Source organism: Panthera uncia, chromosome A2, assembly GCF_023721935.1.
Source record: "Panthera uncia isolate 11264 chromosome A2, Puncia_PCG_1.0, whole genome shotgun sequence".
In the NCBI taxonomy this organism is placed as follows: Eukaryota; Metazoa; Chordata; class Mammalia; order Carnivora; family Felidae; genus Panthera; species Panthera uncia.
This window is the reverse complement of record NC_064816.1, coordinates 66,856,601-66,870,247: the sequence shown is the minus strand read 5'-3', so window position 1 is coordinate 66,870,247 and position 13,647 is coordinate 66,856,601. Positions and strand designations below refer to the sequence as shown.

Below are 13,647 nucleotides of genomic sequence, written 5' to 3'. Positions count from 1 at the left end.
AAAAAAAAAAAAAAAAAAGGATTAGCTTGGTAAAAAGAACATATTTCCAGAAACACACAACCTACCAAGACTAAATCACAAACAAATAGAAAATTTGAATAGGCCTATAATTACGAAGGAAATTGAGTCAGTAATCAGAAAATTCCCAACAAAGTAAAGCCCTGAACCTGGTGATTTCACTTGTGATTTTTACCAAAAATTTAAGGAAAAACCAGTAACAGTCTCTCTCAAACTTTCCCAAAAATTGGAGAGGAAGCAACTCTTCCTAACTCATTCTGTGAGGCCAGCATTAATAACCCTGACACCAAAGCCAGACAAAGACACTACAAGAAAAAATTACAGGTGATTATTGTCCCCAGTAGACATTGATGAAAAAACCCATGACAAAATATAAGCAGAGAGAATTCAGCAGTATTTTTAAATGACCAAATGGGACTTACTCCTGGATTGCAAAGATTGTTCAACTAATAAAAAATCAGTCAGTATAATACACCACATCAACAGAATGAAGGGAAAAAAAAATATATGATTATCTCAATTGATGCAGAAAAAGCATTTGAGGAAATTCACCATTTTATGATAAAATACACTCAGTGAACGGGGAATAGAAAGAAATAACCTCAGGGTGCCTGGGTGGCTCAGTCAGTTAAGCATCTGACTTCGGCTCAAGTCATGATCTCACAGTTCGTGAGTTCGAGCCCTGTGTCAGGCTCTGTGCTGACAGCTCAGAGCCTGGAGCCCGCTTCGGATTCTGTGTCTCCCTATGTCTCTGCCCCTCTCCCCCTCTCAAAAATAAATAAACATTAAAAAAAAATTTTAAAGAAGGAAACTACCTCATCAAAACAATAGAAAAAAAATCAAGGAAACCAAGAGCCAGTTTTTTGAAAAGATAAAATTGGTAAACCCTCAGCCAGATTCATCAAGAAAAAAAGAGAAAGGACCCAAATAAATAAAATCAGAAACAAAGGAGAAGTAACAACTGACATTACAGAAATACAAAGGGTTATAAGAGAATACTACAAAAAAATCATATGCCAACAAATTGGACAACCTGGAAGAAATGAATAAATTCCTGGAAACATATAATCTTCCAAAACTGAGTCACAAAGAAATAGAAAATCTGAACAGACCAATTACTAATAATGAATTTGAATTATCAATCAAAAAACTCCCAACAAATAAAAGCTTAGGACCCGATGGACTCACAGGTGAATTCTACCAAACATTTAAAGAAGACTTAATACCTATCCTCAAACTATTCCAAAAAATGAAAGAGGAAAGAGAGCTTACAAATACATTCTACAGGGCCAGCATTACCCCAATACCAAAACCAAAGACACCACACACACAAAAATAATAATAAAATAATAAAGAAAAGAAAACTGCAGATGATATGATCTCATATGCAGAAAATTCAAAAGATTTGGGTCTGGGTGACTCAGTTGGTCAAGCATCTGACTCTTGATTACTGCTCAGCTCATGGGATTGAGCCCCAGGTTGGGCTCCATGCTGAGTGTGGAGCCTGCTGGAGATTCTCTCTCTCTCTCTCTCTCTCTCTCTCTCTCCCTCCCTCTGCCCCACTTCCCCACTCACACACTCTCTTTCTCTCTAAAATAAAAAAAAAAAGAAAATTCTAAAGATTTGACAAAAAAAAAAGTCTAGGTATAATAAATGAATTCATCAAAGTATCAGGAAACAAGTCAACACAAAAATCAGTTAAATTTCTATACATAAGCAATGAATGATCTGACAAGGAAATTTAAAAAAAAAAAAACAATTCCATTTACAGTAGCAGTAAAACATAAAATAATTGAAAGTTTAACCAAGGAGGTGAAAGACTTGTACGGTGGAAACTACAAACATTGCTGCAGGAAATTTTAAAAGACATACATAAATGGAAACTGATCCCACGTGCATGGATTGGAAGACTTAATATTGTTTAAATGTCAGTACTACCCAAAGCATTCTACAGAGTCTGTGCAAACCCTTTCAAAATCCCAATGACGTTTTTTACAGAAATAGAAAAATCCATCAACCTCAGAGGACCCTGATTAGCCAAAAGAGCTTTGGGTTCCAGAGTTATGTGCCACAGAATCACGAGTACATTTTGGGGAATGTTTTTGAAATCACCTCTCTCAAGTCTGTGGACACATACCTGTTCTTGCCTGGCCTTCTCTCTCTGGTTTTCACACATGCAGTGAAGTGTTCCTTTTGCCCCTTATGCAGATGAGTCAGAACTGAGTCCGTCTCCTCAGTTTCTCTTCTCCATGGGAGCCTGAATGGTCAACCAAGTCAGTGTCTTGTCAGGACTCACTCTTTTAGCCAAAAGAGCAGAGATCTAGCAAATGTCTGCTGGCATCGCTACCCTGCCAGGGAGCCTTTAGCGGCTCAGTGAGGGTCTATCCTCTGTTCCTGCTGCCCTTCCACCTCCACCACACTCTTTCCAGCATGTTCCATCCATGTGTTTGTCAAGTGTTTTCACCCAAGGGTTCATATTCCTGACGAATACATAATTTGTCCACCTTCTATCTGTTCTATTTCTTTAATATTCCAAGTGCCTCTCCAACTCCAATATTTCAGTCCCGTCCTAATTCCCAGCAATATCCAGGAGCTATTACTGTTAACATAAAAAATGCCAATTAAATTGGACACACTTGGGCGCCTGAGTGACTCAGTCGGTTAAGCATCTGACTTCGGCTTAGGTCACCATCTCACGGTTCGTGGTTCAAGCCCTGTGTTGGGCTCTGTGCTGACTGCTCAGAACCTGGAGCCTGCTTTGGATTCTGTGTCTCCATCTCTCTCTGCCCCTCCCCCGCTCATGCTCTGACTTTCAAAAGTGAATAAACATTAAAAAAGGGTTTTTTTTTAAATAAATAAATACATAGGACACACTTGCCAGTGCTTCTTATTATCCTCCAGTGTGAGTGGCCCTGATGCACAGATACACAGCCCGACGCAGCCCCATGGCCTGTGACAGGGAATTCAGGTCATCATTGAATGCCTCTGTCCTCAGGAGTGATGGGCAGGGTTGGTGCAGGCTTGCGGAGCTGGGACAGCCTTTTCTTTCTATCATATCAGAAATAAGTGTTTCTTAGGAAACTGCCAAGTGTGCCCAGCACAGCAGAGTGGGGACAAAGTCCAGAGCTATGGCACCAGTCATCCCTCTTCAGCCGTTCATCTCACACATTTACGGAAAATCACATGGCAAGTGCCATTCTGGGCTCTGAGGGTTCCAAGATGAATGAGCCTATCCTCATGTGCAGGAGGCTCAGAAAATTACACTGCTCTGGAGGCAAAGAAGACAGGGTACCTAATCCAGCCAGAAAGGGAGGGGCAGGCGGTGAGATGGAGCTTCCTGGAGTTGGTGATTCTGGTCTGAGACTTGAAAGACAAGTGGGATTTAGCCGCACAAGAGGCTAGGATCGGGGTGGTGTGGAGACGGAGGAGTGTTCTGCATGTGGGACAGCCAGGAGATGCTCTCTGGTGAGGGTCAGGGAAGAGGTGAGCAGGATACAAGCAACCAGACTCTTGTTAGGAAGGGAAGAATAAGGCAGGGCGATAAGAAACAAGACTGAGGTAGGTAAGAACCTGATTATGGAGCGTCTGTTATCCCTCATAAGGGAACTTAGCTTATAGTCCTGTGAGTGAACTGGGGAATATGGCAACCTCGACCAAGAGTGGGAATAAATATAGGAAGTCTGAGTCATAGTGGAAAGGTTGAACTGCGTGCCTGCTCTTTAGGCAGGTTTGAGAGACCTGCCTAAACCTTGAGGAGATGGATGTAGGAAGTCAGGATATGGGCTCTGATTAAACTCAGAAAGCTGGCAAGAGCCCTGGAACTCATGAGGGCTACCTCCAAGTGGGGGTAATTACAAAGACATGTGGAAGCTGTTGGGAATTGGGACAGCCTGAGGCTGGTAAGCTTTCCACATCTCGTGGGTCACATGGTCTTCCTGAGGCTATCTCCCCCTCTCCCTGCATGTTCACTCCAGTCTCTGCTGCCAGCCAGATTCTTCTGCATCTCAAGTAAAGATTGGCCCAGCTCAGTTGACTTGTGACAGGATCACTGTTAATTAAGAAGGCTTGGCCACCAGACCATCCTTCGGCATAGGTGGGATGGTTCAACTTAGGATGAGCTGCTGTCAACTGATGTCTTTAAGATATTCTTACTCACCTTTGCTGAATCTAGAGTCCCTTCTCAAATCGTGCTGAGACTCTCAATGAGGGAAGAGATGATGGCATTAAAGAATGCAGTGACTTCAGTTCTCTGGAGACAAGATGATGTGCCAGGGATCAGAGTGCAGCCCAGGTGGGAAGCCTGTGTCATGACAGTTCTTAGTCAAGCCCTTGATTTGGAGGATGGAGATCACAATGTAAGCCCGTTAGGTCACTAGTCTTCTCTGGTTTTCCCATCCCTCTCTAGCCTGAACTTCCAACCCCCCCTTCATCACCCTCTTGTGAGAGACACTTGTCCCAGCGGAAAGAGACTAGGCTTTCCAGTACACTCTTGTGTTCAATCCTGGTGCTTCCAAATATCAGCTGTGGGGCTTTGGCAAGTTACTTCATCTTCCTGAGCCTCCGTGTCCTCAAGAATATGTATAAAATTCTATCGGATCCCGTTTCTGTCCCCTTACTGTCCCCCTACCATACCCATATAACCTGTATGCATACCCATGTGTACATACATGTAATACAAATGTAATAGACATTGGCATTGCAGACGCTCAAGCTCTGTTTCACAGAAGGGGCAGCTGTGAGGCTGACATTGTCTAACTCACCTCTCTGAATCCTTTCCTCTCCGACTAGCATAGAAACAGTCTTCCTGTAACTCCAGCTTCTTCACAGAATTCTCTGTATGTTTTCTTTCTCTGACTGCACCATCTGCCACGAGCCTTCAGTCCCGAAGGGCTATTTCTCTTCTCCCGTGTCCCACCTGCATAGGGTGAAGAGATGGTACCTGGCTTCCACCCTTGTTTGTAAAGTCCCTTTCACATTGAACTCCATGCCAGTGGGCTCTGTCACTCCTTGTCACTATTTTGCTACCATCTGTGGCCATCTCTTCTCTGAGGATTTGGGAATCTCTCTGCTCAAATAACCTAGCACCAGGTTCACTGCATATAGAGGTTTGCTGCTGGGAGCACCCCACTTCTCCTTCCCACGCAACCATGGGTCCCCCTGTGCTCCTTCTCATAACTGCTGCCTGTACAGGTCTGTTTGCACATTCAGCAGAACAAACCCGTGCCCTCTTGTGCACCAGGCTCTTCGCTAGGCAGTGGGCTGCAAATGTTGAACCAGACCTATGAGGTCCCTGCCTTCACTGAGCTTATACTCTTCCTGGAAATCCTTTCTCTTTCCTGTAAATGTGTCCCTATACCCTTCAAACAACTGCAAGCATTTCCCATCCTTAAAAATACGTCTTTCTTCTTCCTGCTTCCTTGTCAGCTACCATCCACCCCCTCCTCTAGTCGTCTCCTTCCCTGCCCTGAACAGCCTTTTCCCCACTGCAGTTCGTGCCTGTCACTGTGCTAAAACTACGTATTGATGAGAAATCCCAAATACCAACCATATCCACTGAAAATTTGCAGTTCTTATTTTGACCTCTGTGAGGCACTATTGGAAAGTACCAGTAACTTCTTCCTTAAGGATTCTCCTTTCCCTTTGCTGCCATGACCCAACCCAGGCTTCACTGGGTGATGCTCTTTCTCCCCAGTCTCCTTTGCATCCTTCTCCTCCACCTTCCATGCTTTGTGTTCTGTTCTGTCTTGAACGTTGGTCTTTGCTATGGTTCTCTTCTCAGCCATCTTTCCTCTCTCCCTGCACTCTTCCTGGGTGGGGGTAACCTAATCTATGTTTTTATTCCCACTTTTACACAGGAGTCTGGAAGCTGCCTCAGCTCCAGCAGGCCCAGCATGAAGCTTTCATTGGCCTTACCCTTCCCCTGCACCCTCTCTTTCCCCTGCACCCTCTCCTTCTCTGCACCCTCTCCCCTGCACCCCTTTCCCCTGCACCCTTCTCTTCCCCATGAATGCTCTCTTTCCCCTACACCCTCTCCTTGCCCTGAACCCTCTCTCCTACACCCTCTCTTTCCCCTGCACCCTCTCCCCTGTATCCCCCTCCTTCTCCTGTACCTCTCATTCCCCTGAACCCTCTCTTCTTCCTATAGCCTCCCATTCTCTCCTCCTCTTCTGCTCTCATAGTCAAAGAATTTCATCTGGTCTTTTCCAAACCAAAACAGTTGCTTGGCTTTTTAAAATCTTTAAGTAACTTTTTATTTGCATAAAATATACAGGGATCCAGAGATAAATAAGTCATAATCTCTATCCTTGGGAAACTCTTGGTCATGGCTGGTCACGGGCTTGTAAACAAATGCATCCCAAGCGTGTGGGAGATGTACCGATAGAAGCAGGTGCTGTCTGTTGGACCATCCAGGTGTGAGATAAGGTGGCAGTTGATGAAGGTGGCATTTGTGACTTATTGCTCTCCTGCTGACACCCTGGGCATCCTCCCAGTAATCTGACCTTTATTCATTAAACTGTGGCAAGACAGATTTGTGGGGGATGGGGAAAGGTGGAGGGTGGGGGTTGCCCTACCCAATCAATATGCATACAGGGATGACTTCACTGACACTCCCAGTATCTTTATGGCTTAAATGAGGCCTAACTCAAATAGACCTGAGTCTACCCACAAAATTAGCCTAGCCCAGGACATACCCAAAGCTCACATTTTTTCTCTATTTATATATTCAGTATTCTGTAGTGTTATCAACATGATCAGCGTAAGCATATCTAAAAAATAGACTCTACAACAGCAGCTCAAATATTTCTGCCCATTAAAATGAGAGTTCAGCTAGATCTGAGACAGGGTGGCCAGCTTGTTCCCTCTTGTCTCCTTCTTCGCTCTCCACAATACCGTGTCCTGCACCCAGGCCTGCATCCCGTAGCCTTGCCCTTGGAGAGCTTCTCTTCTGGCAATGCCAAAGACAAATAGATTCCGTAGATGCATCCACCCGCCCCTCCGGCTTCTGCTCCCATAGGTTGCCTCCCTGTCCATGAACTTGGGCTCACCCGGATGACAGGTAATCACCACCCTGATAAAATGTTAACCCAGCAGAAGGGAATGGAGACCACACTTCAGAATGTACCTCAGCAAACTGGGTTCTCAAGGGGTTTGTGGAGCTGCCAGCAATAATTCTGGCCAGGAGTCAGGAGACCAGGGTCCTCCTGTGGTAGATAGTTGCAAGCTGGCCTACTTTACTTGCCTGGCTTTCTTGACTCTAAAGTGTGCACGGGGCGGTCTGCGGGTAAGTTTTCAGCACATGCCTCCCCAGCTCTGTGCAGGGCTTCCTTGGTTTATCACTCAGGCTCTGGTTTAGCGACACTGGAGGCCCACCCACCCCCAACATGCCTGATCCCGTTACTGTCTGTCCCTTCACATAGCCAGCCTGGTGAGTCTGTGTGTGCCCTTTCATCCGTCTGCACCCCAGGACAGCAGGAGCGCCATGAGGCCAGGGACTCGCGCGGGGCTCGTGCTTGTCACCTATCCCCATATCTGGGCATGCTAGCCCTCCATACGTGGCAGCCGAGTGAACTGTTGGCGTGGTGGTTCTCCATGGCCCCTTCAGCCTGGCCATGCCCTGGCCATGCCCTGGCCGTGATGGGCAGTGGGTTTTTTTTCTGCTGTCTCACATCCACTCATCTGTCTTTTCAGGGGCCCAGCAGCCGGGGCTGCCATATTACACGGACCCTGGAGGACCAGGGATGAATCCTGCCGGGAATGCTATGGCGATGGCTTTCCAGGCCCAACCCAACTCACCCCAGGGAAGCACAGCCTACCCACCGCCCCCTTCTTACTGCAATACACCCCCGCCCCCATATGAACAGGTGGTGAAGGCCAAGTAGCAGGGTCACCTGCCTGTGCGACCTCACAGGGGAACAGGGAGGGGCATTGTCACTCCACCTCTCTGTCCCCATCAACGTTTGCTTCCAGGAATTGTCTTCTGAGCCACTAAGGGCAAATTCCTCTTTGATACCTTCAAATCAAGCACAGCCCCCTTTCAAGTGTTCCATGGAGGACCGATATTTGAATTCACCCTGTGTCTCCTCTGTTACTTCTGTTTCTGATGTAATCCGAGCTCTGGCAGAGTGTGGACAGTCCCCGAGGGTTGACACCTTAGATCCTCGGGGAAGAGACTAAGGAGGATGAGGCAAGGCAGGGCTGGTGTGTTCAGGAGAACACAAGTGAGCACGCGGAAGGGACCGCTGCTAGCCTTGACAGCTTCCTCCCAGGCACACAGCAGGCAGCTCGTGGAAACGAGGCCCCACAGGCTCCACTCTTTGAGCCCCTCGTCCTGTGGGCCTTCCTCTTCAAGAAGCCATTAGACTTGTGGTGTAGAAGAAACTTCTTAGCACTTTCTATCTCCGTTCACTTCCTAAGAATGAGGGAGGCCGGCCTTCTGCACAGCCAGGGCTGGAAGAGCTCTTTTCCTCAAGATGACAGGATCCAGAATCCGGCCAAGTTGGATGTCTACACTTACCTGAAAACGACTAAGGAAAGTTACTTAAGTTTATGAGGAATTTCTCTCTGCCTCAAACTGGGACATTGCATTTTATGTCCCAGAGCTCTTGGTCTGACTTGGCAGAAATAAAATGTTTCCCCATTTTTTAGTGAGTTTGCGGACACTCCTGTAGAGAGAGTCCTGTCCTTTGAGGTCAGACTCAGAGTGTCTTCTCGGACCGGCAGCCACCCTCTGGCTTCGTCAGGACCAGAGGTCTCCACACCCTTCCCCGAGGCAGCCCCGGCAGTGGGTTGTGATGGACATTTGCAAAGCAGAGAGGCACATCTGGCTGGGAAGTCACATCAACCCCTGGGAGAGAGGAATCCCAGCAGGGTCTGGCCGGAGGTTTTGAGCCTGGGGCAGCAGGCCCCTGCAGTGGTTTGTTTGATCTCAGCAGGAGTGTGTGTCTGACAAGGGGAAAGCTTGCTGGAAAAAAAAGAGGAATGCAAAATCCCAGGACTGCAGGAAGATCTCTTCAAAAAGTACAGAATAGATCTCACTGACAACTAAATCAACATTAGAATAGAAGATGTGGTTGGAAATGCAAATCCTGGCTAAGAAACAGATCTCACCCTGGGATCCAACTGTAGCCCTAGTCACCGGGATGCAGGGAGGTCCTGTTCCTCTGCAGTTAGTGATGCTGACAGTGGGTTTAAACCCAGATTGAGATCTGACTGGTTGTGTATAGGAAGGCAGAGCAGCCTAGCCAAGGTGGGTAGATCCCTGTGTGTGTTTAGTAGTGGGATAGGGTGGGGGGCAGGGGCTTATTTTTGTAATGAGCTAATTGGAGCCTCTTGCGAAATTGTTACGCATTGAACTCGAGCAATTTTGTTACTCATTGAACTTGAGCATGGGAACATCCCGCTGCAGTGGATGCTGAGTCCCCCAGACCAGGAGTCCCTTTCCTACTGGGATCTCTGTATCAGGGGAGGGCGTGAAATCGGGATGGGGCCGCAGCGACGGCCTTCTGACTTACCTTCCCTCTAAAGATGGAGAGTCTGCCAGCCTCCCAGGGAATTCCACAGGAAACGCTTGGAGCCACACGAACACCGTTGGAAACACAGTTTATAAACACAGATGCTGCTGCTGGTGTCTTTCAGCCACCCTCCTGTGACCTCCGAACTCCTGTCCCGGACTGCAGTTCCTCCCCACACTGGAGTCCTGGATTCAAGTGAGACAACAAAGCACAACGTTGCCGTTTACAACCAAGGACAACCACAGGGGTCCAGAAGGTTCCTCTTCCTCCAGGTCATTCGTTTTGCACTTTTAGTTTGAATTTCTCCCTTCACTTTTTTTTTTTTTAATAAGCACAGTAAGAGATGCCCCTGGAATTGGATCCGGGTGCAGTTGAATAGGCACCCAAATATCCATGACTTAATTTTGTTTATCTTTTTTGATAGCAAATGATCTCAGAGACTGGATGATTTAGGTAGTGCTCAACCGCTTTGTATTCTGTGTTTGTGAAGAAAAATTTCGTTTTCCCTTGAACCTGGATGAGAACCCTGCTACAGTGAACACCCATACTGTGTGTAGAAATTCCACTTGTGGTGACATTTCCTGGCCATTCTCATTTCCTCTGTGCCGTCAGTAGACTGTGTCCCCCTCCCGGAGTGAGTCCAGCTCCTGGCGTGTTGATGTCTTAGAGAGTCAGTGGTTAGAGTAAACCGGGAGCCAATCTGTGCTTGTGTTCTCTCTGCAACATTTGGCTTCTTTCGCTTTTCTGTTCTCTTTTGATAGGGTCCTGTTTCCTATGTATGCAAAATAAAAAATAAATTTGGGCACGTGCTTTGATTGTTTTTCTGGGAAGGGGAAAAGCAGGTGGAGATGATGTTTCTAATGAAGAAGGGCGTACAGAAGGTCCTGCTTCAGCCCGGTGGGGGTGAGGCGGAGTGGGGTGGGTGACCCACTCAACCTCAGGAGCCCCAGAAATTAGATGCTGTCAAAGAACATTTCAGGAAGGTTTGGTGCACCAACATATTTGAAAAATCTATCTAAGGAAAAAATTATCTGAAGTGGAAAGGCAGAAGCATTAATGAGCTAAACTCACAGGTGATACCAAGGTTAGTTATCCAAAGGGCCTGGATCTGCTTTCCATAGGTAGCTGATTTTAACGATGCTGCTCTGTGGGGTCAGAAACTGTATTTCTGTCACAGATCTATGGAAGGATATAGTTGCTACGGGCAAGCTGCATTTTAGATGAATCATTAATTGAGCTGATGTTTATAAAGAAGCATTTTGTCTGAAAACAGGACAGGAAATAAGCCAAAAGAGGTCACGCAGCTTGCTCATGGTGAAGTCTAGGCTAATTTACACACCTAACCTGGATACCTCATCAGGTCATCAAACTTCCCCCAGTAAACTGGAAGCAGCCTTATTTCCAAGTCAAAGGTTATGACTTGAGAAATGCAAACTGAGTGCAAACTTATATCTGTTCCTCCCAAATTTCACTGAACCTCAAAAAAACCTGTAGTGGCTTTCACGGTGAAAACGTACAAGAACAGAAATTCTGAGTGATTGCTGAAATAGAAGATGGCAGGGAGGATTGGTTGAGAAAACTTGAAGCTGAAAATGTTCAGAGAAGGTGGCTGGGGAGGTGAGAGCTTTACAGAGACGCCACAGCAAGGCCAGCAGGTGCAGAAGGCAAGCATGGCCAGGGCGTGCACCTGATGGGTGTTCTGGAGAACAGCTATGCCCAGGGTGCTGTGTTTTCTGCCCCTGGTTCCCAGGTGAGGGGAATAGCTAGCTGCAGGAAGTGATGGCCCTGAAGCCTGCTTTCTCACAAAGGGGGCGCTCTGTATCGTAAGGTGTTGGGAGGTGGGCTACCCACCATTAGTTAACTTTTACAAGTGAATTAGGCATTTTCAAATGAATCAGTCAATGAAAACACTTTTAGTCTGGGCTACCATCCCTTTTCCATGGTCCCCAGACCTTGGTCCAAGGTCATAGGGAGATCCCTTGCAAAGTGGAGATTTAAGGACGTGGGAGAAATCATGACCCAGTCACCAGCACCACAGATCCAGAAGTTTTCTCTGGCACCAGAGGAAAGGAGCTCAGCCAAGCTTTCTCCTGTCTTGTCCTACACCAGGCTTTCCACCCAACTGGCCAAGCATCTCAGCCTTAATAGTTTGAGTTCTCAACTTCTAATCTTCTTTGAATGCCAAAGAGGAGAGCACAAAGTAGACGTGAGGGCAACCCACATGGGCATAACTACGCGATGTGGTATCATGTGCTCTGAAGATGCACCCACAGCCTTGCTCAAGTCCTGAGTCTACTGTTTGTTAGAGGTGTGTCTTCAGACAAATGCCTTCAGTTTCAGTCACTCAAATGATCGCGTCTGTTTCCTCAACTATAAAACAAGAATGATACCACCTGTTGCTTACACCAGGCGTGTCCCAGGCCCACTGTGGATATTCAACAAATGTTTAAAGTCCTCTGTTCTCCCTCATGCTCCATTTCCTTGAGCAGGAAAAACTGAAGCACAGTGGGAGAGAAAGTGAACTCCCACCCAATCCTTTGTCCATCTGTCAGCAGATGAGACCCAAGGTGTAGGGGAGAAGATCTTTGAATACAGTCTCCATGTATTTTCCATCTTTCAGACAGACCTTGATTACGTGAAGATAGACGACAAAGGATGTCCCATACACCACCACCCCACATGTCACCGTAGTGTTTTTGTGTTAAAATGGCGAGTGATGCTCAGTAATGGATTTTGAGCCAGTCAGAGCTAGGAAGGAAAAACCTGGGGCAACCATCTTTTTTCCTCACCATTTAAGATGAGATTGGTGAGCACCCCAGAATAAGCCATGAATTATATAAGCAATCAATTATAAGCAATCTCTTATAAGCAATCGTATTACTCTGGGTATTTCTTTTGCTGTCTCCTGACCCCCCACAACTTTTTACCATAATGTTTCTGTTTTGGATTGGTTTGTCTTGCACTGTCCAGGAAAGATCCTGCTCCATTTCTGGACACAAAGCCCCCCTAAAAATGGTGTGGTGGGTGCAGGGATGATTATCAACATGCCTGCCTCCCCTCCACCACCCCTGAAGAAAGGTGAAGGGAGGGAGTTCTTGTGCAGGTCCCAAGAGTGTAATGAGGGAGAAGGAGCGTCACTCCATCCCTTTTCATCAGTAACAGGAATGCTGGAGAGAGCTGTTTTCATCTCTCTCTCTCTCTGGACTCTGGAAATCACAACACCAAGGCCACCACACCCCTGGTACTTTTAGATGCCTTTAGATCGATATTCTAGTCCAGCATCATCCATCAAAGCATACCGGGAGCCAAATATGTTACATTAAAATTTCAGTAGCTCCATTACAAAGAAAAAAAGTGAAATTTATTTTCGTATTTAACCCAGTAAATCCAACTACTATCATTTCAACATGTAACAATAGAAAGTTTAGTAAAAAGAAATGTTGCTCCTGGGGAACCGGTTGGGCATCCGACTTCGGCTCAGGTCATGGTCTCGTGGTTCGAGGGTTCGAGCCCCGCGTCGGGCTCTGTGCTGACAGCTCAGAGCCTGGAGCCTGCTTTGGATTCTGTGCCTCCCTCTCTCTGCCCTTCCCCTGCTTGCCCTCTCTCTCTCGCTGTCTCTCTCTCTTTCAAAAAAAAAAAAAACATTTAAAAAAAATGCTGACTTTTTTTCCCACATTACCATCAAAATCCAGTGTGCATTTTATACTCCCTGGCACAATCTCCACTTGGAGAAGCCACATCTCGAGTGCGCGACACCTCCACAGTGCCAGTGGCTACTTTATTAGTGTGGGGCTAGAGTAAGAAAATGCTGAGCGCTGGGGCTCCCAGGTGGCTTAGTCAGTTGAGCATCAGACTTCTGATTTTGCTTAGGGGAAGATCTCACAGTTCGTGGGTTCAAGCCCTGTGCCTGGCTCTGCGCTGAGGGCGCAGGGAGATCCTGCTTGGGATTGTCTCTTCTCTCTCTCTCTCTCTGCCTCTTTCTCTCAAAAATAAATAAACATTAAAAACAAAAAAAGAAAATGCTCCACTCTTAAGGTCTTGCTGGTTATTTACAACATAATTAGGTTATTTATAAAGTTGAAGGTAAAATTCAAGCTCCTGTGACAAGGGTTGATGA

The 13,647-nt window shown here is 46.6% G+C and overlaps 1 protein-coding gene across 1 annotated transcript in view; it reads left to right on the top strand.

The window, feature by feature from the left end:
* The window catches only part of VOPP1 (VOPP1 WW domain binding protein), a 111,206-nt gene extending 100,874 nt beyond the window's left edge, over positions 1 to 10,332 (top strand). The window contains exon 5 of the mRNA XM_049641283.1: positions 7,708 to 10,332. Coding sequence (XP_049497240.1) covers positions 7,708 to 7,898 — 191 coding nt within the window. The 3' untranslated portion in view covers positions 7,899 to 10,332. The remainder of the gene's footprint in view (positions 1 to 7,707) is intronic.
* The last annotated feature ends 3,315 nt before the right edge of the window (positions 10,333 to 13,647 follow it).